The following is a 26581-nucleotide window of genomic DNA, read 5'->3' on the forward strand; positions in this document are numbered from 1 at the left end:
GTGTGAGAGCGCATGGGTCTCTGTCTCTGTGTGTGTGTGTTCGTCTGTGTGAGAGCGCATGGGTCTCTGTCTCTGTGTGCGTGTGTTCGTCTGTGTGAGAGCGCATGGGTCTCTCCCTCTGTGTGTGTGTGTCTCTCCCTCTGTGTGTGTGTGTTCGTCTGTGTGAGAGTGCATGGGTCTCTGTCTCTGTCTCTTCGTCTGTGTGAGAGCGCATGTCTCTGTCTCTGTGTGTGTGTTCGTCTGTGTGAGAGCGCATATGTCTCTGTCTCTGTGTGTTCGTCTGTGTGAGAGCGCATGTCTCTGTCTCTGTGTGTGTGTTCGTCTGTGTGAGAGCGCATGTCTCTGTCTCTGTGTGTGTGTTCGTCTGTGTGAGAGCGCATATGTCTCTGTCTCTGTGTGTTCATCTGTGTGAGAGCGCATGTGTCTGTCTCTGTCTCTGTGTGTTCGTCTGTGTGAGAGTGCATGTGTCTGTCTCTGTGTGCGTGTCTCTCCCTCTGTGTGCGTGTGTCTCTCCCTCTGTGTGCGTGTGCTTGTCTGAGTGAGAGCGCACGGGTCTCTGTCTCTCTGTGGCGTGCGTGTGCTTGTCTGTGTGCGTGTGTTTGTCTGTGTGAGAGTGCATGTCTCTGTCTCTCTGTGGCGTGCGTGTGTGTTTGTGTGAGAGCGCATGTCTCTGTCTCTCTGTGGCGTGCGTGTAGCGAGTCCACTCACCAGCCTCGGAGCTTGTAGGCCTCAGGGATGTCTGGGTTGATCATCACGGTGCTGCTGAAGAGAGCGGAGAGGGACCGCCCTCCAAAATCGGACAGCCGCGCCCCTTTAATGGCCAGGACGGGCTGCCCTGACCCGTCAAACTTCTCTGCCTGAGAGGGGAGGGGAGGGGAGGACACCATAAACACCTCCGAAAACAACCTCAAACAGCCATGCTCCCTAAGCCCTCTTCTGTTTGTCCACAGATATCACACTCTGCAGCCTACCACCCCCGCCTGCCTCCCGAAATACCACCCTCCTCTCGCCCTGCGGGAAGGTGCCGGCGCTTCTGAGCGAGTTCTGGGGTGGAGGAAAACCAGACAGAGGTTCCAGGGTGCAGCAAGCAAACAGGGACACTGCTCTCTCTCTCATTCCTCTCACAGAGAGCAGTTTGATCGGCGACTTCCAAGCGCATCTGGGGCTTTGATTAAACACGGCAGCCGCTCGGCGGACTGCTGACTCCCACGCAAACAGCGCGGCTCGGGCCCGACGGGGCGGGCAGGGCGCAGAGCCGCCACAGCGTCGTGCGGCCCACAGAACTGCCACAGCGTCGTGCGGCCCACAGAACCGCCACAGCGCCGTGCGGCCCACAGAACCGCCACAGCGCCGTGCGGCCCACAGAACCGCCGTGCGGCCCACAGAACTGCCACAGCGCCATGCAGCCCACAGAACCGCCACAGCGCCGTGCGGCCCACAGAACCGCCACAGCGCCGTGCGGCCCACAGAACCCGCCGTGCGGCCCACAGAACCGCCACAGCGCCGTGCGGCCCACAGAACCGCCACAGCGCCGTGCGGCCCACAGAACCCGCCGTGCGGCCCACAGAACCGCCACAGCGCCGTGCGGCCCACAGAACCGCCACAGCGCCGTGCGGCCCACAGAACCGCCGTGCGGCCCACAGAACCGCCGGGCGGCCCACAGAAACCGCCACAGCGCCGTGCAGCCCACAGAAACCGCCGTGCGGCCCACAGAACCGCCGGGCGGCCCACAGAAACCGCCACAGCGCCGTGCAGCCCACAGAAACCGCCGTGCGGCCCACAGAACCGCCGTGCGGCCCACAGAAACCGCCACAGCGCCGTGCAGCCCACAGAAACCGCCGTGCGGCCCACAGAAACCGCCACAGCGCCGTGCAGCCCACAGAAACCGCCGTGCGGCCCACAGAACCGCCGGGCGGCCCACGCCGATTGGCTGCCATGCAAGGCTCGTCCAGCTCGTCAAGAGCATTTGGGGGTTAGGTGTCTTCGACTCAGCCCAGGCGGGGGATCGAACTGGAAACCTTCCGACTGCCAGACGACTGGCTCTTACTGTCTGAGCCATGTCACCTCGCTGTTAAGGCACTGTCTCGGCGTGCGGACCGGTACGGAAAGCCCTGCGGCGTGACTCGTAACTGGCCGCAGCGTGACACAGGGGAGGGAGGGATCCGATTGGCCGGAGTGACCGTGACTCACAGCCGACCGGCCGTTCCCCGCGCAGAGCCCACGCGGAGAACAAAGGGTTCCCGCTCGTCTCTCACCCCGCGCTCCGCGTACGCTCCACCGCGCCCCTTCACCCCGTCCAAAAAACGAACGCAGCGGGCGGGGCACGGCGACACGGGAGGAGACCGCGCTTCAGAACCCCCCGCGATCCTCAAGAGAAACGCCGGGGGGCGGGGGGGGGCGGCGTTGCTGGAAAGCGGGTCGCTCCGCCGTTATCGACTCCATCTTTAATTAAAGCTCCCGATGCCATCGCCGTGGCATGAAAGAGATGCAGACGCCAGCAGCCAGATAATCATTCATGAGCGTCATTATCATTTGATTTCCTACTTTTTTAATTCATGGAGCACTGTCGACTTGGCTGAGACCGGGACGCTGGCAACCGCCACTTCGGAGCAAAACCAAGACGAGGGCCCATCAGTTATTAAAGGCACATATAACATTTAACACCTTAACTGGCTAGTGCTCAGATTTTGCTCATTTAGGTCGTTTTTTTTTCCTCCCCAAAATGTAATTGTGAGAGGGGGGTTCATGAAATAGGCAGTTTACTTCAGGTTGGTTTATTCATTTATGTTGACTGGCCCATTTTGATCTTGGCACACTTTTCCTGCCACAACCTGTTCAAATCTCGTGCCGCAATGGATATTTCCGAAGCCTAAAAACAGTCCTTTCCTGTTGTCTCAGGATGTGCAGACTTGCCAAAAAGGTGCATTGAAAACCATTAAAAATATGTTTCATGTATCCCAGAGAGAATTTAAGCCTGCACTCCCAGCGTCAGAGGAAGAGTGGGATGGATGGATCTGGGACACACTCTCCACCCCAGCAGGGGGGGAAAGGGGTCCGCTCTGGTATGCCCAAATCTTCGCACGCGATAAGCAATTACTTCACCGGTGACCTGACAGGAGATCACAGAGGGAGTTTCTACACAACTTTGGAAACTGTCACTAGGAAGGTGCAAATATTTGGATGGGGAACAGTAATTTATTGGCTATTTTGGTCAAAACGCCTTTGTGGCAGCAGTTGGATTTCAAACGGCATAAGTAATTAAGGCCATGGTCATGTTGCATCAGGTTTTGCCGAGAACAGAGCAATCCAAAAAAACGGAAACAAATCCCATTTCAACTCTTGGGGCGGCACAGTGAAAAGGAGGTTCTGGAGCCAAATCTCAGCTAGCCAGATCCTTCCTGCATCTGTTTGCACGCTCTGCCCATGTTCACGTGGGTTTAGTCCCACACTCAATGACATGCATGTTAGTGTCAGGTTAGGTGTGCTCCTGCCATTGCCCTTGACCAAGGCACTGGCCTCAGAACTGGAGTTGGTCCCTGGGTGCTGCACTGCGGCTGCCCACAGCCCCAAACTAACTAGGATGGGTCAAATGCAATGAGGACAAATTACCCCACGGGATTCAATAAAATACACATCTCAAGACTGCCATGGTACCCCTTACTTCCCTCAGTCACAGTCCTCCCTCACATCCAGCGTTTCCAGGCGGTCTCTCACCCTTCTCTCCAGCACAACCCCCCCACCCCCCGTCCCACGCTTACCTCGTCGCCCCACAGCGTGACCGTCACCATCTTCCCGGAGGCGTCCATGAGGTTGATGGCGCGCTTGGAGACCTCGCGGTTGTTCTTGGTGGTGATCTTGGAGACCTCGTCCACGCTCTTGCACACCCCGATCACATCTGCGCAGTCAATCACGCCGGTCATTAGCACGTCTCCATTAGCGCACCTGCCGCCCCGCTAGCCGCCGCGCCGCGCCGTAATGCCCGTAATTTATCGCTCTCCCGGCCGCGCGGCGCGGGCCGTGTAGCCCTGACACGCCATGAATCAATATCTACCACGGCTAGGGCCCTGGGGGCCGGAATGTTTATTACGACAACTAATGCCCAACCTATAATAGCACCGCTATATGAACATCGCTAGCCCTAGCACCATTAAGACATTCACTGCAACTGTGCGGCGTAAAAAAAAAAAACCCCCATACACTTACACTGGAAAATCACATTACCCGACAGCTCTCATTTTTCACAGTTGACCTTCGTTTAAAGTGTAAACAAATAAAAATAAATTCTCCCAGCCTCGCGCCCACCCTCCCCGAAAGTATATAAATAAATAGAAATCCTAGCAGCTCATTAATTGAGCGTGACACTGTCTGTCATTCTGCTGCAGTCGGCAACTGATCCCTGACAGGACGGCGCATTACCGTGGAGACGCCCGTCAAACCCCAGCGAGCCTCTCCCTCGGCTGTGGCCCCTCGGCTATAAACGGATAACCGTGCCGGCTGAGAGTCCTACTGGAGCTCTCAATGGGGCCACTACATAAACAAACATAATACAGGGTTTAAGAAGCCCTGGCTGCATGTGCCTCGCTGGTAAATGGATGTATGCTCTCGTGTTTTATTGTACATTTCTTTTATTCAGTGCTTTTTCTGGAATTTTAATTGCATGTTTCACATCATATGCTACATTATTTTTACTATGAAATAGTAAAATCTTTTTTTTTTTTTTTTATCCTGTTTGAGTGCACTGATGCACACTTATCTTTTTATCCTTATTATAAATTGCTGCTTGCACATATTTATAGATGTGCCCGCTTTTTACTCATCAAAGGACTGCGGATGAAACTCAAGCTATTAAGCCAATTCCTGGGCAGTTACTAACTGTCCGTTGTCCCTTATAAATAAGCAAACAAACAAAAACATAAAAAGCCCTGCCGAGCCTACAGCTTAATGAGCAGGCAGAAGAATTCATGACTGTATATAAACTTGCACAGAAGTTCTAATCTGGCATGGGCCGCTGTCATTTAGTGCCTTAGAGGTGTTGTTTCCACACTGGCTGGTCTGCTTATGTTCTCTTGAGGAGCAAACCCCTCCAAATAAAAGCAGGGACTTGTGACACGAATGCAATGTAAAGCGTGGAACAGGAGCGGTGGTAGAGCGGCACTAGCAAGGCCCCTGAATTAATGGGATCTGTATTACCGTGCCATATTTTATTTTATTTTTTTAAATTTACCACAAGAGCTACTGCACCCAAAGAAGCAAATGAATATTACAGAAAAGCAAACAGTGTCCTGTTGGTAGAGCCACTGGACTAAACCCTGAAAATGAATGACTACAAAGAGTATGTTTAATCAAATGAATGGTAAGCTTCAATCGCACATTCTCTAATTATACGGCTTAGAAGACAGAACAGAAACCCTTCGCTTGATCACTGACATTTGAGAGAGCACGTTTGATATAAATAGTGCAAATAGTAAGTCTTTCTGCCGATGACCAACAGTATACAGACCCATTTCAAATTCTGCAAACACCATGACATGCACTATAACCTGTGTGCATACCCCCCCCCCGGTTTACAGGCTACGCAATGATGGGAGAACAGTTAACTGCATGGAGGGCGATGTGCATCCTGCAAAATCCAAAAACAGCGAGTTAATCCCGTAAAAGCAAGCGTTATAAGGACAAATATACCGCACAGCGATCTGGTAGGCAGCCATTCCATGAAGGTACAGTAGTCTCTAAGCTTTAAACTAGCATTCCGACACAATACGCAAGCATCTTTTGAAAAAGTGTGCACTAATATTTTGAAGTGCTGCAATATACTGAATACATTTCACTGTAAATTTTGATATGAAATCGGGATATTGGATTGCTCTAACCGAATCCCGTCATAATTTCTGTACTTATAGTTAAATGGCTGCCATGCAAGGCGCGGACCAGCTCGTCAGGAGCATTTGGGGGTTAGGTGTCTTGCTCAGGGACACTTCGACACAGCCCGGGCGGGGGATCGAACCGGCAACCCTCTGACTGCCAGACGACTGCTCTTACTGCCTGAGCCAAGTCGCCATCATCTATCCATCCAACGGCCCAACGGGGCTGCCCGTTTCCAGCCCTGCGCAGGGCGAAGGCGCTAATCCCACCATACTTCACGTCTGACAGCGTCTCAGACACCCACAACCCTGAGGGGGAAGAAGGCATCGCCAATTTCAGCCGCCATCGAATCGCCTGCATTATTAATACTCACGCTGGCGCTAATCATCGCCGCTATCCCAGCGTCCTCCACAACCGACGCATCCATCCCCCCCCCCCCCCGTTCACCCATCAGCCCCGGTCCCATTAATTGCTCCTATTAATGATAATTACTCGAAGACGTGAAATTAAGATGTGGGATTAAGTCCCTGAGCTCAGCTAGCATGCACCACTGCTCAGGAGGTGGGTGAGGGGGGGGGTGTAGCGTGTGTGTATACGGCTGGTTGGCTCTAGTGAAGCAATGCAGCCCGTGCGGTGTGCTGCCGGGCAAAAGGGACCAGATTCCAGGCCAGGGTTCACGGCAGGTAACGGGCCGAATGGCCGGAAAAGGCGCCCCTTACTGCCAAACCTTTAATTAGTTTCAATTACGGCCAGCGTCCTGGCGGCCGCAGACCGCTCATCAATCCTCACCGAGGATGGCGTCCTTGTCGCGCGTCTCGAGGTCGGCGATGGAGACGAAGTCGCACTGCACCATGGGAACGTCCTGGGCGTCGTCGCAGGGGATGACGGTGGTCTCGCCGTTCATGGTCATTTCGTAGTCGTTCTTCACGGACGTGTACTGCTTGTTGGCGATCTTAAGGGTGCCTTTGGAGATGTAGTACACCTGACGCAAGGAGGCGAAATACAATCATCTCTGCAAATTAACACCAGCTCTGTGAAGACACACATTTCACACTGCCTTTTCACAGCTTGAAAAGGAGCGGTGGAAAAAGAAAGAAATCTGGCTGGAGATAAATCTACGGGGGCTAACGAGTGAAGTCACCGGCTGCCTCAGTACAGACAACACTGCCTGCGTTTTATCATGTAATGATTCCCAGGCAGTTCCTTATCATTTCACACAGACCATGTTGCAAAAGCCAAAAAGCAGCCACATCCAATGTGTCCAGTGGGGAAGAGAAAAAAAAAAAAACACACACACACAAGGTGCCGACAAATCAATGCAGGGGCCTAAATGGTACAATCTCCATGGCAACGCGATTAACGACATCAGCAGCCGGAATGCTGGGAGCTCTCACCTTGCCCGCCTCGATGAGGCTGAAGAATTTGTCCACTTCCTGGTTAAAAGCGGTCACTCTGATCTCACCCTTGGGATAAAGAACACAAGCGCCAATCAGCACAGGAAAACTGTAGCAAAAACTCAAGACCCCATCGAGTACATAAGAATTCCATCCAGACACAAAACACAACCAGCTGGCAGGACGCATAGCATAGGTAAGTGGAGGAAAGAGATTTTATAAATATCTCCTGCATTGAGCAACAGGCCCGAGACACGGGAGTACAGACAGGAAAGGGTACGGACGCCTACCGTCTCATCCACGATCTCCATGGAAAACAGCTTGCCGTCGCCGCGAGAGTTGCTCCAGGTGCGAATGCCGCTCTTGTTGGTGATGCGAGCGCGGATGGTCCACCTGGAAGGGACCGGGAGAGAAGACTCAATGAGCCCAAACCCCCAAAAACCCCAAAACACAAGCAGCCCCACCGTTCTATTCTTCCTCCCTTCAAATCATAAATATAGTTTCAGTATAATCCTGAATACATTAAGAGAAATTACCAAGCAAAGGGGATGGGTTGGCATGGAAGAAAATAGGCAACTCGCCCACCCCACTGCCAATTAAACAGCCAATAATAGCTCGAAAAGTATTCCCATAGGTTAAGACCTAGTCATTCAGCAGTCACATAACTGCCATTATATGTCTGCAAGGCAAAGAGTGCGTTCAATTCCGGCAATTTTCTAACCACAGCTAATGTATAAGCCAGATTTTTAAACTATTTTTTTTTTTTTTTTTTTTTTTTTTTGAATTTGCAGGCTTAAGCGACCGATTCTATATTCGCTACTTTACAATCGCTTGCCAGTAATGGTACGAGTTAATTTAGTGCAATTACCGTAATTTCAGCACGAGTGTGGTTCATTACTGGCCCACTTGCATACTGCACCATTAAAAGTTAATATCAGGTTTTTTTCTTTCCCTTCCGCGCTGCTCATGCCTCTCGACAGATTCCTGGCACAGTCGCACTCGCTCGCGAGGTTTTAAAAGCTATCGGGGCGCTTTGTTTGTGGCCCAGCAGTGATTGCAACATGCCCGCCCTGGCTGACGGGAGCGCGGTGAAAGGCAGAGATTGCCAGGCCAGACAGAATCAACACGCGGTCCGGGCCGCAGCGCCGTCCGTCAGCCGTGAAAGGAGGAGCGGCGGTTCCCCTCGGGGGGCTCTGCCCGGCCTCTTTGTGCGGCGTGTTTGCGCAGCTGTGGGCTTAGCGCCCCGGTGCCGAACGCGGCGTCCTGGCCGGCCGACGCCCGCGCGCCCGGCGAGGCCGGAGCTCACAGCGGCGCGTCTGAGCGCGTGTGGCGACCGGCCCCTTTCTCCGCAGCCCGGCGGCCTTTTCCGCCATCACGCCTCAGAACAGGACTTAACCCGGCGGAAGGCGGCTCGCCTCCGGATGGTTCGCAACGTACCGCCGACAGCCCGCGCTAGTTATCACATTACACCGCTTCCTTTGCAAAAGCTTGGTGACCTCCAAGCTCTTCGCCGCGGTTTGTGTCAGCCTGACGGTCACACTGTACAGCAGTATTCATGAAGGCTGAAATGAGTGGCCTACCACTTAAATATATATATTTAAAATGTGTTAGTATATTCACATTTCCCTCTCAAGTACTTTGATTCCTGTGCAAAGCGATTCATACGTTTGGTACGTCTAGACGCAAGGAAACTGACATTTTGTGAAGCATCGGTGAAGCTGTTCCAGCCACCCGCAGCAGAAGATCTGTGGGTGGTAATCCAAGGGCAGGACACTAAAAGGTGTCCAAGCAGCCAGAAGCAGCAGCAGAGGCAGAAACACACACACAGCTGGGCTTGTGTAGAACTAGGTGGGCCACTACTACTGTGGTGGGCATTCACGATGGGGCGTGGTGGTTCAGCCCAGATAAAAGGGTGGGCCAGGATACTATTTAGGCAGCTGTGGCCCACCCATGCCCATGCTAGTGGTGCAAGGAGAATGTTAGCTGTGCTGTAGGAACAGGGTGGACACACCCGGTACTTGGCTTAATTTAGTTTATGTTCTTTCGCGGCAAGACAGCATTCAACAGGACAATTTTGTTTCCCTATGAAAGTGAGGGGGGGGGGGGGGGGGGGGTAGCCTAAGTCTCACACACACACACTCATTTAACTCGCATTCACAACCGAGGGCCACGTTTACCGGGCGTAATGACACCGAAGGGCCCGTTCAGCGTTAGCGCGGTTGAATTAGCGCTAGCGCCGGCAGGGCTGATTAACGGCGCCGGGCGCGGCCGCGCGGGTAATTGAGCCGCGGTGATTAAAGGCGCGCGGCTGCAGACGCAGCGGGTGAAAAACGCCGGAGACAAAGGAGGCGGCGAGGGCCCTAAACGAGCCGCGCCGGCCACCCCGCCCCGCCGCGGCGCAGTAACGGATGACGGGGGAGAGCGTCCTCTTCCTCCCGATCGCTCACCAAACACCCCGCCGCCCCGCCGCCAATTTGCGAGCCGGCGCATCGGGGGAGAACGGCGGTGTCAAATTTCAGGGTGCGTGCCATAAAACAACGCACCCCGGTGCCAGTTAAGCCATTTACGCTCCACTCCCGCCGGTCAGTAACGGGAGGGGAAATTGATTTTAAATGGCCGCCAGGTGTCCTACGCCGTCGGGAGCGGAGTCGAACAAACACATCACCTGCTGCGTTTTGAAAAATACTAAAATAAAAAGTAAATATCAATTTTTCAGTTTGATGTGAATATAGAAGGGCTGGCATCTCCCATCCGGCACCGTCAATGTTTCATGGCTCGGTGACAAATAAAGTTTGCGACTAAAACCTTTCCAATGTATTGTCATGCATCAACACGACAGTGTTCATTCCCTTAAGTGACCTTTGCGATATTTTTATTTTTTTATATATAAACAAAACTGACCAAATGTACATCAAGCATTTCCAATGCCTTTTCCCTGATGTTTAACATTCAAAGCTGCAGCCTAAACCAAGCATTCATTTCACTGACTTGTATGACACGACTATCTCTATGCATTGGAGAAGCACACCACTTACTTGGACTGATAGGGGTTCAGGCTGGCAATGGGCACAACCTTAGAGGCCCCTCCGGGGGTGCTGGGGAGGTTGGGCATGGCTTTCCTCCCAAAATCTCTGCTGGGACCTCTGTTCCCAGGGGCTGATGGGAGATTGAGTTCATAGATGAGATAACCGTTTGTGTTTATAGAGCAATGGCACAGATGAAATCAAAAACATATTTGCCCTACATGCTGCAAGTTCAGTCCTAGGGCCCCCTGCGTATACACGGCACAATGCCAACATTCTTTCCAAGAAGCACACATGCTCCCAAGTTTAAAAATTTAGGAGCACCAATTAGTATATATAGCAATTAGTATATATGCCAAGCTGTTTTTCCACTGAGCATACCCGAACTTCAAGGAGCAAATGTTCCTGAAATGGGAGCACTGCAGAACCTTGGTATGCTGGTTATAGTCCCAACCACAATTGCAATCCCATAATTTTAACAAGCTTTTTCTCCATTTGGTAATTTTCATTAAGGGATTATTTACTCTCAGAAGCCATTGTCAGAAATCTCACGCTCACAATGTTCTATTGCAAGCAATTACATTAAGAGTGGCAACACATGTTTAACTGATCAAATAAGACTATCAACAGGCTCCAAGTCTTTGAACGCACGTTTACGTTAATACATTTAATGGCAAAATTATGAAATAACACAACGCAGGTTTTCTTGTCATTTTCTTTGCTTTTGAGTTCTTCATTATCTACCAAATATTTTCAGTGGTCATGTGTCCACAATTGTAGGAGCCAATTGATTCAGCCCCAACTTTTATTTGATCCGTTTATTTGAGCATTTTTACCTCTCTTTTTATAATCGCTTGCAACATAGCACGTGTAAATAATGGACTTTATTCTTCACAGCATGCATAGCTAACAATGCGGCTTAAGAGGTAAATCCCTCAAACATGAAAAGTGCAATTAAGAAAAATAAAGAGCTTGTTAAAATTCTGGGAGTGCAGCTGTGATTGGAATGAATACCAGCAAACACCAGGGGGCCCCGGAACCAGTATTCTATAGAGTGGCAATTCCAGAATTTGGCCCTGTGGTCAAACGCACAGCCATGCATGTTGTCAGTTAAACAAAAACAAAAAAGAAAAGAAAGAAACCTGATTGATGCGAACCAAGAGTTCGAAATAATCACTCCAAATAACGCAAGGTGCTGCAGAAGAAAGAGATAACTATTCAATGAGGAGGAGAGCCAAACACGACTGGCTTTGGGCACACGTGCACCGAGCCCCCATGACCACAGAGCGCTGCCAAGTCTCTGATCAGCTGCACCAACACCGCACGACACGCTCTTCTCCACAAACGCACAAAGCGACAGGCTTTCTCCAAGACGCTAAGCGGTGCGAGCACTGTAAAATGGACTTGAAAGCAGGGAGTGATAAGTGATTCGGTTTCTGAGGAATTTCACACTGCCTTGAAGCCAAACATGTGAAAAGCAGCCACGATGCAGCAGTACCGGTCCCCAAGGAGACCGCCACAGCTGGCCGTCTTCCGGTCGGCTTAGACGAGCCCGGAACGTTCTGCTGGGCCGTCCTCCCGCTCTGCAGAGCTGTCACGGACACACACGCATGTATGTACACAAGCACAGACACAGACACAGACGCATGTATGTACACAAGCACAGACACAGACACAGACGCATGTATGTATGTATGTATGTATGCATGTACACAAACACACACGCGCGAGGAGAGGGGGGGAGAGGGGGAGAGAGAGAGAGAGAGAGAGAGAGAGAGACACTTAGAGAGAAAGAGAGACACAGAGGGAGAGAGAAAGAGACAGAAAGAGAGAGAGACAGACAGACAGACACAGAGAGAGAGATAGAGAGAGATACACAGACAGAGACAAAGACACACAGAGACACACACACACCTCCAAGTGGCCACACGTAAACCCCCCCCCAATGGCGCGGCTCCCAGCAGTTTGGGCGTCCCCTGCCAGTGTGTGCTGGCGCGCTAGCCTGGCTAATCTGGAGAACACACGCAGAGCCCTCAGCGAGGAGAGAGCGCTCTGCCTCCCCCGGCTCCAGAGCACACTGATCCCCACCTACAGCAACACCCAGCCCCCCCCCCCCAACACCACAACACCGCATCACCGGGAAACCGAAACCTCAGGCCCTTCCCTGTGTCCACACTGCCCTCTGCTGGCCACTCCCCAAGGACGTCCTCCCTTCCCCTCTCCGCCCACCTGACCGCCACCAGGCGCACTCAGGGAGACAGTCCCCAATTACGCTCCAAAAAGGCAAAGCAGGACAGTGGAGTTACCTCATCGTAACAGGGACGTTAATGAGGCCAGTACCCCCACAGCCCCCCATTAACAGCCCTGTGGAGTTTGGGTGTGGCGCAGGGAGGAACCAGAGACTCACCATCACTCATGTTCCGGGGCTGCAATGGTTGGGCCACGGGAGCAGGGGGCGCTGTGGTCTTCGATTGGCCTGGACAGCACAGGGGGCGGAGCGAAACACAGCACGGTTACGGCCAATTACACAGGAGCTTAGCCACTCCCACTGAAAATACATTCAGCCTAAGCACACCAGCAGGAGACTTGCAAATGAGCCGGTTTCTTCATCAAACAAGAACCAGGACATAGAATATCTCATGTAGTTTTAGAGCAATGCTCTTCATATCTCATGTAGTTTTACAGTAATGCTTTTGCAGCATGTTGCATGGGCCTGCAGAGGGGCTGAAAATGAGACCCAAACCCCAGGTTAGTAATATCTTCCCATTGTCAACCCAAAACAGTGTTGGGCCGGTCAAACTCTGCAACCCACTGCATTCTGTACAGATCCTGTCAACTCGAGTTTCTTCAGCAAAAAAAAATAAGCCCTCGTCTAATCATAGAAGACGCGTTCCAAAATTGGTTTTCCACCGTAATGCTCATTTCTCCTGTCCTAGATTCAGTCTCTAATCTTCTCTTGCAAAAGGAAAACGGCAAGTGTGATATGTTCTAGGACAGTGCCACAAGGGCTGGAAAAGCCTTACCTTCCACATAAGGGGTGGGCTCACCAATCTTCCCCCCCACTTCCTCTGCTGACTTCACCACCTCCATGTCCAAGATGATCACCACACGTCTGACACACAGACACATGCAGTATAAACAGGCTTAAAATGTCAATAAAAAAAGAATCAATATGGTACACATTGACAGATTCACGCCTCTGAAGATTAATGAACGCCCGACTCTAGTTAGCGGGGCAGAGAGTATGGATCAGGGGTGTGAAACTCCAGTCCTTCAGGGCCGCAGTGTCCAGGGTTTTTTCGAGAACAAGGTGTGTGGCTTCCTAAGGCAACCAAATAATAAAGTGAATCACTCGTGTGGAAACACCAAAAACTAGCATACACTGCGGCCCACCAGGACTGCAGGCGGATACCCCTGATATAGATAGCGAAGTCAAATGTGAGAGTCCGTAAAAGATGACCAAAACACTTACAAGCAGACTGGAAAACCAGCCAAACAGCCAGCTGAAACACGAGACGCATCTAATGGACGAAACTACTTTGAAGCTGAGCGACTAAATAACCAATATCTTTAGACAGTGTAAAGTAGCAGCTCTGACTGAAGTCATAGGACCCTCAGTGAAGAGTGTGGGAGCTAATCCCAGCCAGGCCAGTGCAGGCTGTGGTTACTGGCAGCCACCATGAAGGGCTTCATTAAACCATTTGGCAGGCGCTCTTATCCAGAGCGACATACAGTTGATTAGACTAAGCAGGAGACAAACAACAGATCTTATTGTGGCTACAGCGGGGATCGAACCACCGACCTTGCGGGTCCCAGTCATGTACCTTAACCACAACGCTACAGGCCGCCCCTAAACTGCCCAACGGAGCTGAGCTACGTGCGTACCTCCCATCCTTCAGCGTGTTGGTCACATTCTTCTTCACCAAGCAGATGCAGTTGGGGGCCATGGTGTTCTGCTCAGCCATGCTGTTCAGCGATGTGGACAGCATGAATGCTGCAGAGAGAGGACGCGTGTCAACAGAAAACTACAGGTCCCAGGGTACAGCATTGTGACATCGGAAAGATGTCATTGGTCAAACCCAGCCTACCAGCATACTCCCATTTGGTTGTTTGGTGGGTCCTGCTTGTAGCAGATCACCTGTCTTTGACACTTTAGACTCAATTTGTGCATGCAAGCGCTTGACCCCCTTTGTTTAATTTGGATGTGAAAAACATTCAGCTCCAAGGATAGCTGGGAATTTTTATGCCCAGCGATTCACTCAACCTGCCATGCAGTCCTCAATATTTATTTTACTATTGTACATGCAATATTTAAAATACTTTACATTTCTGCACACTTGTCAATCGTTTAAACCTCTTGATAGGCCACATATAGAGTGCTAGCTTTTTGCAGAAAAGGTGAGCGTAGATTGAATAAATGGCCTGGCCTTGTCATTATCTGGTCTTAAGTGTGTACATTTCTAAGTACACTTAAATTCTGGTTTATTTTCAGACGTGCACTGCTTAAACCTATGAGAGAGCAAAGTCTCAGAATTTTATTTTCTCCCTCGGACAAATGTGTACACTGCTCCATTTTCTGCTTCATGAGCAGTCTCTCAGCCGGCCGACGTCTGTATTTTCGGCCTTGAAAGCGATGGGTAACAGCATAGTGCCTCTATCGGACATCATTGGTCCCTCTGCCTTGTGTTTGTCCAAGTGGAACCCTCAAATCACCGCTCCCTCCCATTAAAAACATTGACCGTCTCAAGTTGGGTCAAAGCTGAAAAACTACCGCTCGAAAACGGACGAGTCTCATCTCATTGGCGCGTCCAACAGCAGAAAAAAAAGCCCTGCTTGAGGCACTGACCTACGACCTTCCCGCGCCCTGATCCCATCCACCCGCCGTAGGAATCCGTGGACCCTACTGGGTCTGACGGGCATTTTGAGAACGCGCTTTGTCTCCAGATTACAAAGCCGAGATTAAAAGGCAGAAGACTGGCATATGAAATGAACCGCTTACAAAAAAAGGTTAAGGAACTGAATTAAATGGATTCATCAGCAACAGCTTTTTGCTGCCCACTCCCCCCGCTCTAAAATGGCCACCTTTCTGCACACATGCACTCTCCGAATGACAGAGGAGCAGGGCAGGTGAAGGGCTGCACCAGCGCTCCTCTGCGTGATCGCGCACACTCCCATACTCACAGGACATGGTGTAGAGCCCGTCGCTCATCATTAGCCGGAACCTGGCTGGTCCGCTGCCCCCATCAATCTTACGGACATTCTGGGTTAAAGAGGGAGAAGTGGATTTGTAGAGAAAAGAAATTGTCCGGTGGCTCCACACTGCAGTCAGAAGCAGGACCCTCTGTGTATCTGTGAGGGTTTCTTGGCATATTCTGTCTTGTCTTTTGTCTGATTTGTCAGGAAACACTTATTTTCACATAAAAACAGACTGGGGGGCATTTTGGCTCTACTGATGAACATGCTCTCCTTCTGCCAGCAAAATAGTGTGTGCACTTACGCACACTCAGCTCTTCTGCCTCCACCGGATGAAAACAATTCCAGCTTGATTCAGAAAAGCCACACTGCTGTAATAAATACTTAATTTTCTCAGCGGACAATTGTTTATCCCACCAGTTCTCTTGTGTTTTCCAAAACGTACAGCAAGAAAGACAAAACTGTCAAGATGTCACACTGATGGCTACACTTTAATATACAAACGTGCCGTTATGCAAACTTGAACGTGCGGACAATCGGGCATGCTCAGACACGGCACCGAACAGTGAAAACTTACCACTACTTGCAGCAGTGGATTAGGGGGTACCTCTGAGCCTTTTGTGAAAGCCTAAAACAGGACAGAACAGTGTTGAAAACAGGTCGTATCACAATGTGCAGGGCTCGCAGTAACAGCGACGTACCAATAACTAGAAACGTTATTTTATAACGTTAGACCATGAAATAAGGTATCTTAAATGTTGGCCATTACTGTTATTACTACTAGCTAGCTAGCTAATACCATCTTCTTCGGCACAACTTAAGCTGTTGTTGCTTAGCCAGCAAAGTTAGCTAGCTAATATTTGTTATGTTCTCATTGCTGTAACGTTATAGCCAGCTACTTACCGATTAATTTAAGACATTTGGAAAATTAGCTTATCTAGCGGCTAGCAAGCTTGCCAAGTAAACAAAATTATGTTTCGCAAACACGGCTAGCTAGCAAACGTAGCCATCTTCCTGACACCTGCAGCTAGCTTTGATAAACCGCAAACCATTCGATTAGCCATCTAATAATTTTTGGCCATCTAATTTATTTTTATTTTTTCCACGGAGAAATACAATGGGGAGGACGTGAAGGCCATTTTGACACTCAAGTCAACAACGTTATTCTGCATGTGTAAACCCCTCCATTTGTTCAGCTACCATTAGCTAGCTAGCTTACGCATTATATATCTATGGCTGGTCAGTTACCTACCTCAATGGCTCCTTCTGTTAGCTTGACACTCATATTTTACAACGAAATATGATTTATTTATATGTGACTTCAGCAAACACCTAAATATGTTTCCAAATATGCCTGCTTGATACCACGCTACTCCTTTCTCCTCCTGCTAAATCCGTGGCGCCAAGTTTAGCTCGGAACGCGCGAGATTGTTCATAACTTCACTGACGTTAACGCGCCAAATTCTTGCGCAAACGTCCGGATTGGATAGTGTCGCTGTTACTTTCGTGACGTACACCAATAATAGTGTTCTTCAACCAATCGTTGCATCTGGCTCTATTAAACTAATTGTTTGTGTCCAATAAGATCCCGTACACATAGCTACATTCTGAATTGCTACTCGTGGACAGATACAATTGAAATCCAGGCGGAAGAGAAACTATGCTGTCAGGCTAAGCAATTGCGACCCACGTTGTATTAGAAATGAGGTATCTCAAGAACCAAATTGGCATCAGGCTTTCACAGTTACTTCTTGACCAAAGTATATGTTCATATGAGTCGGCGCCGTTCGTAGTACCTTTCTTCAAAACATTCAGTAACATCTGATTTTTATTTACACTATTTTAACGTCATACAATGGATCTTCCGTGCACTGAATGGCATGAGCACGTTGAACAGAAATGGACTCAGCTGCCCAGTGACCAAAAGAAGGCTTTTTCCACTCTGTCAGAAGTAGATGACATATTCGCCTTTGGACAGTCACTGCTGAAGTGAGTGAAAACTTTCCCCTCGTACTGCACATCCCCTTTGACTCAGTCGATGCAGTAGCATTCACTCCTACAATAATTGTATGTAAGTTACTGTTGCCAGCACGTGTTACTAGCCAGGCGAAGAGGCACCTAGTTACAGTAGCTAGCGAACTAAATCTTAAATTCAGGAAATAATAAAGAGCGTTGACAGTTCAAAGCATTGCCTTGTAACCGAAATGCAGTGTTCACAGAAGAGCGTAAAAAGCCAGAGTATGGCCAGGTTGTAACATGTCACTCCATCCTCACTGACTCCCTCCATTTTGTCAGTCTTCTCTTATGCTGCAGTCTGACTCTCCTCCCTACGTCCCATACAGCCGTACAGACTTGCAGCTCCTGTGTGGTCTCTCTGAAGGCTTCCAGGTGCAGAAGGAGCCACAGAACGCTGGCAAATTCAGGGAACAGGGGAACCTGAGCTTCAGGGCACGGGACTACGCTGCAGCTGTCTTGCATTATTCCAAGGTTACACCTCTCTCCCGTCAGACTAAATATTCAATGCCAGCCAGCTGAGTCAGCAGCACAGAGTTTTTGGGGTAGGAAATTGGTTTCTTTTAAGCAGCAGCCTGCAAAAAAATCTCAGGCATTCTGCTCGTGTTGCTGAAGTACGGTATGCAGGGAGGACCCAACAGGCACTGCGGAAAATCCACATTTCTCATAAAAGAGGGCTTTGTTTCATATCTGAGAATCTGCAGATTATGGGGAAACTAAAATAGGATTGTGTAATATAGTATTGTAAGTCTGCACCACAGAAAGCCTGGTGATTTGAGTGAGTCTGAAATATCTATACTAATAACATACAACTGGGAACTATTATTCGGTTTCAGGGTGAGAATAAGTCTAACAATGAGAGAGAGTTTTTTTTTTTGTTTCCCTCTTTCTCCATTTAAAAAGAAATTGTAGTGTAGTGTATTGTTGTCTCAGAAATATGACCCAATTGCACATGTCTTCATATTTTTTGCTCTGGCTCTCACTTTCTATCCCTCTGTACCTTCTTCCTCCTCTCTCTCTGTCCCTCTCTGCACTCTCTCTCCCCCTCTCTCCCCCTCTCTCCCCCTCTCTGTCCCTCTCTCCCTGTGTAGGGTGCGTGTCATGCTGTACAGGGCGGAGAGGAGTCCTCACTCTGTTTGGCCAACCGTTCTGCTGCCCTCTTCCACCTCTGCCTTTACCAGGTACCGTGGATTATCCTATTAGGCTATTAGTTATTCAAGTCACTCGATTACTGTGTGCTTGGCCTAAAACCTTTACAACCATACTGTACATACATTGCTTGCAGAGAGTGGAACTTTTCTTGTCTTTCTGTTTTTGTGGCTCTATACAGTACTGTGTTTTTCATCACGTTTTGGGATATTCTTATACTTGTTTCTCAAGGACTGTCTTGAGGATATCCGTAGGGCTCTAGACCAGGGCTACCCCAGTCACTTACAGCAGAAACTGCTGGATAGGAAGACCCAGTGCCTGAACCGCCTGGGGCAAAGGGCTCAGCAAAAGGAGGGCCGCATCAATGGAGATGCTAAATCTATTAGCACTGGGCACCGGCTGCCACGGGCTTATGGGCCTGGGATGGTCACTTGTGCATCCCCTGCCGTGGCTTTCCAGTTCAGCCCCGACAAAGGGCGCCACCTGTTGGCAGCAAAGGCTATAGCGGCTGGCGAGGTGGTGCTGGAGGAGAGGGCGTTTGGTTGCGTCCTGATTCCCGGCGGAACGCCCGTCACCAGGCCAGAGAAGGACAAATACAAGGAGGTGAGGGATGGAGGGATTAAGACGGAGCTTCAGCACTGCCACCACTGCCTGCGCCAGACTGTGAACCCGGTGCCCTGCCAGGGCTGCAGCTATGCCTGGTACTGTGGGGAGCGATGCCAGCGGGAGGCGTGGGAAGGGCACCACCGTTGGGAGTGCCCGGTCGGAGGGGAGCTGCGGGCTGCTGGTGTCCTGGCTCACCTCGCGCTGAGGGTGGCCTTGAGAGCGGGGCTGGAGGAAGTCCAGAAGGCCAGGGACGATGGAGCCAACCCAAGCCCCGTTCCAGTTCTAGAGCCAGCCAATGAGAAAGGGAGCGAGAAGGAAGCCAAGAAGGAAAAGAACAGTGGGGAAGGTAACCCCGTCAAGTTGCTGAATGTACCAGAGGTTTCACAGCAAGGGACAGACGCTGGTGGAGACCCGGAGTCTTGGAACGGCACCCCGATCCAGGGCTGTGACTCTGCGGGCCGTTACCATGGCGGCTCCTACCTTTGCGTCCATCACCTTCTCCCGCACCTGTCCGGACACAAGCCTGGCCTGCGCTTTCTGTGTGCGGTCACCGTGGCGACCCTGTGCCTGAGGCTTCGAGAGGTGGGGCCTCTTCCTGCGGCGTGGGGGGCTGGGACTACCACGGGTGCTGAGAGCGGCAGCCAATCACAGAGCCTGGAGGAGAGCAGGGGCGGGATTCCGGAGCTGAGCTTGCTGGGAGCAACGGCACTGAGACACATGCTGCAGCTGAGGTGCAATGCCCAGGCCGTGACCATGCTTAAAGGCACAGGTGAGACTGTAGAAGACCGTGTGGGACAGATAGGAGAGGGGAGATTGTGTGTGTGTGTGTGTGTGTGTGTGTGTGTGTGTGTCTGTACGTGTGTGTGGGGGGGGTTATTCTTGAAATGCGACTTAAAATCTTGGTGGTTTTTTCTCTCTCAAGTAGAAAATATTAGTTTTAATTTAAGTTTGCTTGACAAGTGAAATCTTAACTCATCGGTAAATATCTTGCCTCTTTAGCAATATTTTTCTTGTCTTGTTTAACGAAAGATAAATATAAATATGAGTCTAAATATGAGATTAAAGTGCTTGTTGAGATTTTTTGCATTGACTTAAACTACAAGAGTTAACCAGGTTAAAACAGGACGGCAATTACTTGTCATTATTGATTTTCATTCATTATGTAAATGTAAAAGGGGTTATCCGATGGCATAAATTAATTTGTTGAAAAGGGCCGCAGCGCAGATATAGATACTGCACAAGAGCCCTTTTGATGTACCACTTTAAATTGAGAAAGCTGATGTCAGCAAGTCAGCGGTGTGGAAGTTTTCCAGATTTTGGGAAAAAGTCAACCGAACAGATTGCAATGTCTGCTTTGAGAAATGTTCACACCAAGGGGGAAAAAAAACCTTTAATGCAATAAATATGATTGAGTATATGAGCAACCGTCATGGCAGCGCTCCTGTAAATTTGATTACAACAGTCCAAGGGCAAAAAAGAGAACATGAAACAGGATATAATTTATTTCACTGTATACTTAGCCATTTTCCTTTATAGGCGGTGTTGGTTTTAGATTTAGTAGGCTTAACACTGCTAGAGCTGGCAGTCTCTCCTAAAAACCTTTTGACACTACAGGGGTTTTTATTGGGAGCAAGGGGGATATGGATGTCAGTACATTACTGTTCTTAATTTGTTCAACTTTGTTCTGCTAAGCCCTTTACCTGAGGAAGCTGGAGCATGTAACATACACATTGCAGCCCTATGGTGTCAGGATGGAACTGGGACAAAACAAGTGTGTTCTGTTTGTGTGTGTGAATATTCTGTGGAATATTTACACTTGTATTCAGATGAAGCCGACCCTTGCGTGACCCTTGCCCCTTTGTCTGGCCCCTTCCAGGTTTGTCAGACTCGGCGGTGCAGTCTGTCCAGGAAGTACGCGTTGCCACGGCGATCTTCCCTACTCTCAGTCTGCTGAACCACTCCTGCAGTCCCAACACCAGCGTGTCATTCAGGACGGACCCCAGTCATGGTGTCACCGTCACGGTTCGTGCCACCCAGGCCATCGGTGCTGGGCAGGAGCTGCTGCACTGCTACGGTGAGAGAGCCTCAGTCTCATCTGCTTTTATTTGAGTTTTTCCTGCCACACCCCCCCTACTTTCTCCTAGTTTTGTATTGGCCATTTGTATTCATCAGCGACAAACTCAGCCATCAGTCGGTTAGAGCGCAGCCAAGAACTCTCGCACAATGTCTGCGTGAGTCGGAGGGCAGTTGCGTACTGCCAATTGACCAGCGGGGGTCGTTAGTGCACAATGGGGTCCTGTCAATCATGGGCACCTGAAAACCATCCCTCCCTGGGCAATGCTAGCACCAATTGTACAAATCTAATATTATATATGTTATGTCTAAATATCTGTCATTACAAAACCAGCACCTGGTTTTCCATCAGTCCCCTCTTTCTCTTCCTGCCTGACTCACTCTCTCTCTCTCTCTCACACACTCCCTCTCTCCTTGTCTCCTTCTTTCCCAGGGCCTCACTATAGCAGGATGCCCGTGAGAGAGCGACAGAGACTCCTGCAGGAGCAGTACTTCTTTCTGTGTCAGTGTACTGCCTGTTGCCAGGAACTGGGCTCAGAGGTCAAAGTTCGGGGTGCAGCTCCCAGAACCCCAGAACTCCATTGCGTGCTGTGTGGATCCACCCTACAGGTCAGCTCCCTTAACTGGTGTGGTTAAAAATTCAGCCCTGGTCTAGAGGTCAATGTGTGTGGTGGTCACACTTGTGTGTAGGGTAACCCACTCCATTCTGATATGTGGGTGTGTTATCCCCATGTTAACCCACGTCAAGTGTGATGGTGCAGTTTCCACTGCTCTCTCAAGAAAAAGCTTCCAGTCTGATAATAGGGAAAATGCACTGTCATGTACTGTACTGTCCCTTTTTTAAGTTGTTTAACAAATCGAGATAAAAATACCAGGAAATAAAAGCTGAAATTGTGATCTGTCATCTCATGTACATCTTTTGACCTCAATTTTCCCAAGTGTATAGCAAAAAAAAAGAAGGAATTTACCTTGTTGGTCCAGTACTTTTGGAGGGGACTAAGTGAAGCGAAAGCCTAATCATTTGGACGTAATGCTGAACGCATGATTTGTGATATTTCCGTGCGTCTGTGTCCAGGGAGGAGAAGATGGATATGTCTGCTCCCGGTCCCCCTGTGACTTCCAGCTATCCCAGGCTGACCTGGAACACAGACTGCAGGACCTGCAGGAGCAACTGGAGCAGGCAGCCAGGCTCATTCAGAGGGACAGGCCAGGTAATGAGGGGGCCAGGTGTTCCACAACAGTGGGACAAATCACTGCTCGCCAAAGATGTATTCTTAACCTTTGATCATTGTGGGAGAAACAAATAGCTTTCAGCTGCATCAACAATTGTGACTGTGTCGGGATCTACTGTCTATATCTCTACTGTACGACGGAATAATAACAGAATCATAATGATGCATAATGCAACTAATTATTAATTACGTTAATGTACGTGAAAAATGTTTGTACCCATAGCAAGCATTTAAAAAATAAAATAATTCTTTATTCTAATTTTTTGTTAGTTATTTTACTGTATATGTTCTTGTTCTATGTATGTGCTGTATTTGTATATTTTGTGTCCCAGATAAAAACAGTATGCCTAGCCTGGCTGTTCTTCTCTCCTAAGATTACGCGCTCAGGGTGTTGCAGACGGCCAGCGGTGGAGCCGGTCGCTTCCTCCCGGAGACTGACCCGATGCGGGGAGAGCTGGCGGACACCTGGGCGCGGGCGCACGCCGCTGTGGGTGAGTCAGGCGCGCCGTGTCGCGGTCACGCTCGCTGATGGAAAAACCCGGCTGAGAGCTGACGCTCAAAGGGGAAATTAGCCTCTGCGCATTGTTTAACGGACTTATCCAACCGGAGCTTGAAATTAACTTCCGACTGAAATTGAGTTCACTAGGGCCAGAAAAAGTCAAACAATTTAAAAGTTTCCCTGGGGAGAGTCGTTGGTTGGCTGAAACCAGCGCACCCGAGGAGAGAGTCCTCACAAGACCGATTTCTGGGTTAGGCCATCCACTGCTTTGCTACCTTAAAAATCAGATATGCAGTGCCCTCCGTAATGTTTGGGACTAAGACCCATTATGTCTTGATTTGCAGCTTATTTGCCACAATTTTTGATTTGGAGTCACACAATTAACATGGAGTTAAAGTACACATTCTCAGGTTTTATTATATGGTGTTATATGGTTTTTTATACATTTTGGTTTCACCATGTAGGAGTTACAACAGTGTTTGTACATAGCCCCCCTGTTTCAGGGCACCATAATGTTTGGGCTTCACAGGTGTTTGTAATTGCTCAGGTGTCTTTAATTGCCTTTTTAATGCAGGTATAAGAGAGCCAAGTAAGACCTCCACAGAGGATAACAGAAAAATTCTCTGAACAAAATCTGAAACTGAACAAATCTTGATTTCCGGCGAGACATTTAAAAAAATATTTTAACATTTTCTTGCTCGTAATTTATTGGTTTCATCATATTTGGCCCATTTCCTATTCATTTCAGTCAAAAAATAACCGGAGGTGTGGATTTGTCAATGACCACTGTCTGCAGAAGACTTCATGAACGGAAATAGAGGCTGCACTGAGAGGCAGTATGTTATCGTCTGGTTCTGGTGCTGCTGAAGGAGCCCAGGTGGGTAACGTGGTTTCTCGCACCTCCCCAGGGGACTGGCGCCAGGCGGCAGCCCAGCTGAAGCGCAGCGTGGTGGCCGTACGCGCCCAGTATGGGGAGGAGAGCCTGGAACTGGGACGCCAGCTCTTCAAACTGGCACAGCTGCACTTCAACGGGTAAGGGGGGCTCTCAGTACGGGTTTATTTCTACTAATGATCTTTTATTGTCGATTCATTTGGCAGACCCCCTTATCCTGGTTATCGTATTGTACGGGGCTTTTCTTAACAGTTAAGTACACTCGCAGTGTCACAACGAAGTTAACTTCACTCACAGTTCGAAGAAATGTTGCAGTTGATGAAACAATTTAGTCTTCTTTTGCGCTCACGGTACTGTCCGCATTACCTCAAAGCGCCCGTGGAAGGCCAACCCTGGTCCTGCAGAACAGTGTGTGCCGCTCTTTGTTGTATTTCAGCCTGTAAGCCAATGATTACATAGTTCACCTGGTTTCAAGTTATTTCCAGATGTGGAAAAAAACCCCCACTCTTTCTCTGTTTTTTCCCTCCTCCTCTCAGGGGAGAGCCTCGCCCAACCCTGGCTCTCATTCCCCAGGCCCGACGCCTCCTCTCCCTGCACTGCAGCCCCTCCTGTGAAGAGCTGGAGGAGCTGCGGGCCATGGAGGACTGCCTGCAGGGGGTGCTGTGATTAAGACACGGACCTAGCGGCACACGGCCAGGCAGACACGCCTCTGATTCAACAGCATCTCGCACTGGAAGGAATGGTGACTTATATAACGGCAATAAAATAATGACTTAATGACACTGGAATTCGGCTTTGCAGAAAATAAACTCGAGACTTTTTGTTCATGTAAAGCGACCTGACGATGCTCTTGGTAGCACAGTATGGCTGTTTTCATGTTTTGCAGTGTTTGGTCTAACGATGATAACATGCTCTGTTCATTCTATAGAGTGATAGTGAGTTGAGGTTGCCCAACTTTTTATTAGCATTTGGTATTAGCAATGAAGTTCTAAGATTGTGAAAGGCAGAGACAAATGAGGTGAGTGAGGGGTGGAGGGCTTGTCTGTCTACAGATGGAAACAGACTGCTTGGGTAGAGTTCCCCTCACTGCACTGAGTCATTGCTCCCAACTGACACTGCAACCCTGTAATGATTTTTCCGGAAGATTTGGGAAGGATTCCTGAGTCACTAACAATTTCCAGAAAGCTGCCTCTAAACACATGTCAGAGTTATCCAAGAGAAGCTGAGCCTTACTGCAAATGAAGCAGAGGGTTTAGACAGCAAGCAGCTGATAAATTTACTCTCCACACAGAGAGTAAAACTCAAAATAGGGTTTTTTTTCCACGGACACTTCGCGAGTCTCTCGGGGACAATGAGAATTGTGGAGAAGAAATGTCTGTGAGCCTGTCAATGCATGGATGTCGCCATGCTCTGCTTAGAAACTGAGTGAACAACTGAAGTGAAGCAACTGAAACGCAACAAAATGACAGCTGTTTTGACGGAGACCGACTTGCTTGTCACTCGGAGTAACATAAAAATCATGACCAATCTGCATATTGATATGGTTGTAATATTTCCTACAGGATCATTTTGAGCAATTGCAGAACCATGAGTAGGTGAATAGAATTGGCTTGTTTATATTCAAGTCCTGGCAAAGTTCTGCCTTGTTGGCCAAATTCTGTTCTTAACTGAAGAAGGGTGGGGTTTACGGAACGCAACCAAGAATTTTCATTAGTGCATGCAAGTACTTGATACATGTATAAATGCTGACATTTCATATTTTGACCGTTGTTCATACACAGAAATTCCTGAGAGCTGCATAGACAGGCATTATGATTGTTTCCCACCTAAAATTAAGCACTTCAAGGATGTCAGGGATATTGCCTATGCCATGGTTCTTGAAAGTCTTTGAAAATATTTCTGCCTGAAAGGTTATGGTAAACTATGTAAAGTGCTTATCAAATTCACTAAGCGTTAGCACTAGCGCTGACTAAAAGGAAAATTCTTGAAAATCATACATTTATCCTTAAAATATAATTGAACTGTCACTTCAATGTATTACTATGGATTTAATAGTATCACTTAGAACACATTTATTGTAACAATGTTGCATACAAAGGTACTGGTAACATTTCTGATGATTAGCATTAATCGTGGAGGACATATGTCTATAACATTTCAAGGATGTAAGTAATTAAAGACTGGATCTTTTTAAAATTGCTAGCATTCTAAATCATTTTTGTTCAACCTGGAATACTGCATTTGAATGGCATTGAATGACATAAAATAACGGTCAAAGGCAATCGAGGAAACCAGAAAAGGTTGTGTTTATACAAACTTTGCAGGAGTATTCTGGGAACCATCGTTTGCTAGGTTTTCCCTTGGAAACTTCTGCTAATGGGCGTGATGGACACTACTGCTAATGAGCAGCCACTCATGATGTTTCAGCCCACGCCATCAAACACCAAGTGCAGGTCCCCAGGAACGCTCTGCCTGGCAGAAAGGCCAGCTCTGTCTCTCTACAAGCCAATGCCAGCTTTGAGTAGCGGCCATTAAACTAGCACTGGTAGTGAGGTAACATTCCCATTACTGCTCATTTTTCACTGGCTGCAGGCTCTCACCAGACACTTTAGAAGTCCTCTTTTTTTACCCACATGCAGAGTTTA

The 26581-nt window shown here is 49.1% G+C and overlaps 2 protein-coding genes across 3 annotated transcripts in view; one reads left to right on the plus strand and one right to left on the minus strand.

Annotated features, from left to right (window-relative positions):
- rpa1 (replication protein A1) overlaps window positions 1-16910 on the minus strand; it is a 49826-nt gene extending 32916 nt beyond the window's left edge. Inside the window, exons 1-13 of one of the 2 annotated variants that reach the window (XM_061248409.1) lie at window positions 16725-16910; window positions 16050-16100; window positions 15461-15539; window positions 14165-14273; window positions 13303-13391; window positions 12687-12755; window positions 11778-11870; window positions 10292-10412; window positions 7547-7649; window positions 7257-7325; window positions 6652-6844; window positions 3759-3895; window positions 709-857 (exon numbers count right to left, since the gene is read on the minus strand). In XM_061248409.1, coding sequence (XP_061104393.1) covers window positions 709-857; window positions 3759-3895; window positions 6652-6844; window positions 7257-7325; window positions 7547-7649; window positions 10292-10412; window positions 11778-11870; window positions 12687-12755; window positions 13303-13391; window positions 14165-14273; window positions 15461-15539; window positions 16050-16100; window positions 16725-16757 — 1295 coding nt within the window. In that variant the 5' untranslated portion in view covers window positions 16758-16910. The remainder of the gene's footprint in view (window positions 1-708; window positions 858-3758; window positions 3896-6651; window positions 6845-7256; window positions 7326-7546; window positions 7650-10291; window positions 10413-11777; window positions 11871-12686; window positions 12756-13302; window positions 13392-14164; window positions 14274-15460; window positions 15540-16049; window positions 16101-16724) is intronic. The other variant, XM_061248410.1, reaches the window with a different exon arrangement.
- A 188-nt stretch (window positions 16911-17098) lies between these two features.
- Window positions 17099-26132, plus strand: smyd4 (SET and MYND domain containing 4). The gene is made up of 10 exons (XM_061248805.1): window positions 17099-17461; window positions 17815-17959; window positions 18577-18666; window positions 18866-20009; window positions 21117-21314; window positions 21747-21922; window positions 22389-22524; window positions 22920-23036; window positions 23953-24076; window positions 24473-26132. The coding sequence occupies exons 1-10, from the start codon at window positions 17328-17330 to the stop codon at window positions 24600-24602; spliced, it is 2394 nt and encodes a 797-aa protein (XP_061104789.1). The 5' UTR covers window positions 17099-17327; the 3' UTR covers window positions 24603-26132.
- The last annotated feature ends 449 nt before the right edge of the window (window positions 26133-26581 follow it).

Source organism: Conger conger, chromosome 7, assembly GCF_963514075.1.
Source record: "Conger conger chromosome 7, fConCon1.1, whole genome shotgun sequence".
Classification (NCBI taxonomy): Eukaryota; Metazoa; Chordata; class Actinopteri; order Anguilliformes; family Congridae; genus Conger; species Conger conger.